The sequence below is a fragment of the Aquarana catesbeiana genome, linkage group LG07 (genome assembly GCF_042186555.1).
Source record: "Aquarana catesbeiana isolate 2022-GZ linkage group LG07, ASM4218655v1, whole genome shotgun sequence".
Taxonomy (NCBI): Eukaryota; Metazoa; Chordata; class Amphibia; order Anura; family Ranidae; genus Aquarana; species Aquarana catesbeiana.
Window position 1 is genome coordinate 4,673,497 of NC_133330.1, and position 2,666 is coordinate 4,676,162.

At 39.4% G+C, this 2,666-nt stretch overlaps 1 protein-coding gene across 1 annotated transcript; it reads left to right on the forward strand.

The window, feature by feature from the left end:
* Nucleotides 1-1,104: 1,104 nt before the first annotated feature.
* Nucleotides 1,105-2,052, forward strand: LOC141102313 (olfactory receptor 1G1-like). Its single transcript, XM_073591273.1, has one exon. The coding sequence runs from the start codon at nucleotides 1,111-1,113 to the stop codon at nucleotides 2,050-2,052; it is 942 nt and encodes a 313-aa protein (XP_073447374.1). The 5' UTR covers nucleotides 1,105-1,110.
* The last annotated feature ends 614 nt before the right edge of the window (nucleotides 2,053-2,666 follow it).

Genomic DNA, 2,666 nt, shown 5'->3' on the forward strand with positions numbered 1-2,666 from the left:
CCCCCCTCAGCCCCCCTACTACTCACCTGATCCCCATCTCAATCCAGCAATGTCTACGAGAACCACAGCCACCCCAGTCCTTCCTGATTGGCTAAGAAACAGCAGCGACACCATTGGCTCCCACTGCTGTCAATCAAAGTCAGTTAGCCAATCAGGATAGAGAGAGGGGGCGGGGTCAAACCAAAGCTCCGTGTCTGCATGGACACAAAGAGCTGCAACTCGACTTTGGTGCCCCCATAGCAAGCTGCTTGATGTGGGAGCACTCTACAGGAGGGAGGGGCCAGGAGAGCTGAGAAGAGGAGGATCTGGGCTGCTTTGTGCAAAACCACTACACAGAGCAGGTAAGTATAACATGTTTGTTATTTTTATAGGAAAAAAAACAAGACTTTACAATCACTTTAAGCCTTAGTGAAAAGTAATGGTCCTGCCAAATACCATCATAACCACCTTCTGACACCTATCCTCCATCTCCTTCTTCCCTTTCTTGCCAAAAACACCTCATTAAATGAAACGGGGACTGAAGCTTTTGTTTTATTAGGAAGACACAGGGGTTGATTTACTAAAACTGCATGGTGCAAAATCCGTTGCAGCTCTGCACAGTAGCCAATCAGATTCTACCTTCAGCTTGTTCAGTTTGGCTCTGACTATAAACTGTGCGATCCAATGAAGTTTTCCATTGGCAGCCTATATTAAGATGTAACTACAAAATGATGGAAGCTAAAAGAAAAGCAATATTCCTTTTACAATGCTTTAGATCACTCTGTCCACTAGCCAATAAAAAATAAAACAACTTCAGTGGATTTTATTTACAATTCAAATGTTTATAACTGTACAAAATGATATTAAAAGGGCTCTCAAGTCACAAAGGTGTTATAAATTAAATCTTAAGAGACCTTTAATGAGACTTTCAGCTTTGTGTTCTTACAACACGGGAGATGGTCCTACAGGACTTCCAACATCTTATATAAGAATAAGCCACTAACTGGCACAAACACCTTTAAGCATACTGTGTAGAGAGACCATATCTGTTTTCCTTTTAATAACTCCTCAGAATGATCATTGTATTCCTGTTCAATTAAAATAAATTTAAACAGACAAAAAAAAAACATTATGAGGAATCTTACAAAGGTTACGTCACTTACTCTTGTGGGTCTATCAGACCATCCACAGACCATGAATGCACTATTTGTGCTCTTCCTTCTGATCTATCTGATGACTCTTATCACAAACCTTCTTATTTTTTTCTTGGTCCTCACTGACTACCATCTGCACAACCCAATGTATTTTTTTCTTGCCAACTTGGCATTTCTGGACATGTGCTATTCATCTGTGACGGCACCAAGGATGCTCTTTGATTTGGTCACAAAAAGCCGATCAATATCCATTCCTGCCTGTATAGCCCAAGTCTTTTTCTACATCTCCTTTGCTAGCTCAGAAGTTTTCTTGCTCTCGGCTATGTCCTACGACCGTTACATTGCCATTTGCCACCCTCTACATTACAAACTAATTATGTCTTGGAGAGTCTGTGCTCGTATGTCCTCTCTGTCCTGGGTTGCAGCATGTTTTCACTCTTTGATTCATACTTTATTTTTGCTCAGGTTGTCCTTCTGCAGAACAACTTCCATCCACAACTTCTTTTGTGATCTCCCACACTTATATCAAATTACATGTACTGACCCCTTCATAAACATGATGGTCATATTTTTATTTAGTGGTAGTATAGGATTGGGAGTCTTTCTTTTGACCTTTATTCCATATGTCTATATTTTCAGTACCGTCCTTAGAATCCATAGCAAGACTGGAAAGAGGAAAGCATTCTCCACCTGCACATCACACCTCACCGTGGTCTTCATCTTTTATGGCTCCTTCATTTTTATTTACTTTGTTCCCTCCTCCAGTGATATGTTCAGTTCAAACAAACTGTTTACAGTCATATCTGCCCTCATTAACCCCTTACTGAATCCTCTGATCTACAGCCTGAGAAACAAGGACCTTATGGAGGCACTTATGAGATCCTATTATCACTTAAAGTTAATTCCGATATCATTCTGAAAACAAATATGTGAATATTGATACTTTTGCATTTCAAGCTAACTAAAAGTTTTAGTAGTGTCTTTCATAAAATGTAAAAATGTCAGTCACTTGTAGTTGTACTTAGCCCTTTCATGACCAAGGTTCAGTGTTACATAGTTACATAGTTGGTCAGGTTGAAAAAAGACAAGTCCATCCAGTTCAACCATAAAAAAAATATATATATATCGTACAATTCAATATACCCAATTCTATACCCACAGTTGATCCAGAGGAAGGCAAAAAACCCCAACAGAGCATGCTCCAATTTGCTACAGCAGGGGAAAAAAATTCCTTCCTGATCCCCCAAGAGGCAATCGAATTTTCCCTGGATCAACTTTACCTATAAATGTCAGTACCCAGTTATATTATGTACATTTAGGAAAGTATCCAGGCCTTTCTTAAAGCAATCTACTGAGCTGGCCAGAACCACCTCCGGCGAGAATCCTCTGATCTACAGCTTGAGGAACAAAGATCTCATGGAGGCACTTATGAGGTATTTTTATCATTCAAAATTAATCTGGGTGCAATGATGATAATAAAATTGTGACATTTAACACTTTTGTATTATGTTGACCAAATCTATATATTATGAG

Excerpts from the sequence above, each read along its gene's own strand:
- LOC141102313 (XM_073591273.1), top strand. The coding sequence starts at position 1,111 with ATGAGGAATCTTACAAAGGTTACGTCACTTACTCTTGTGGGTCTATCA.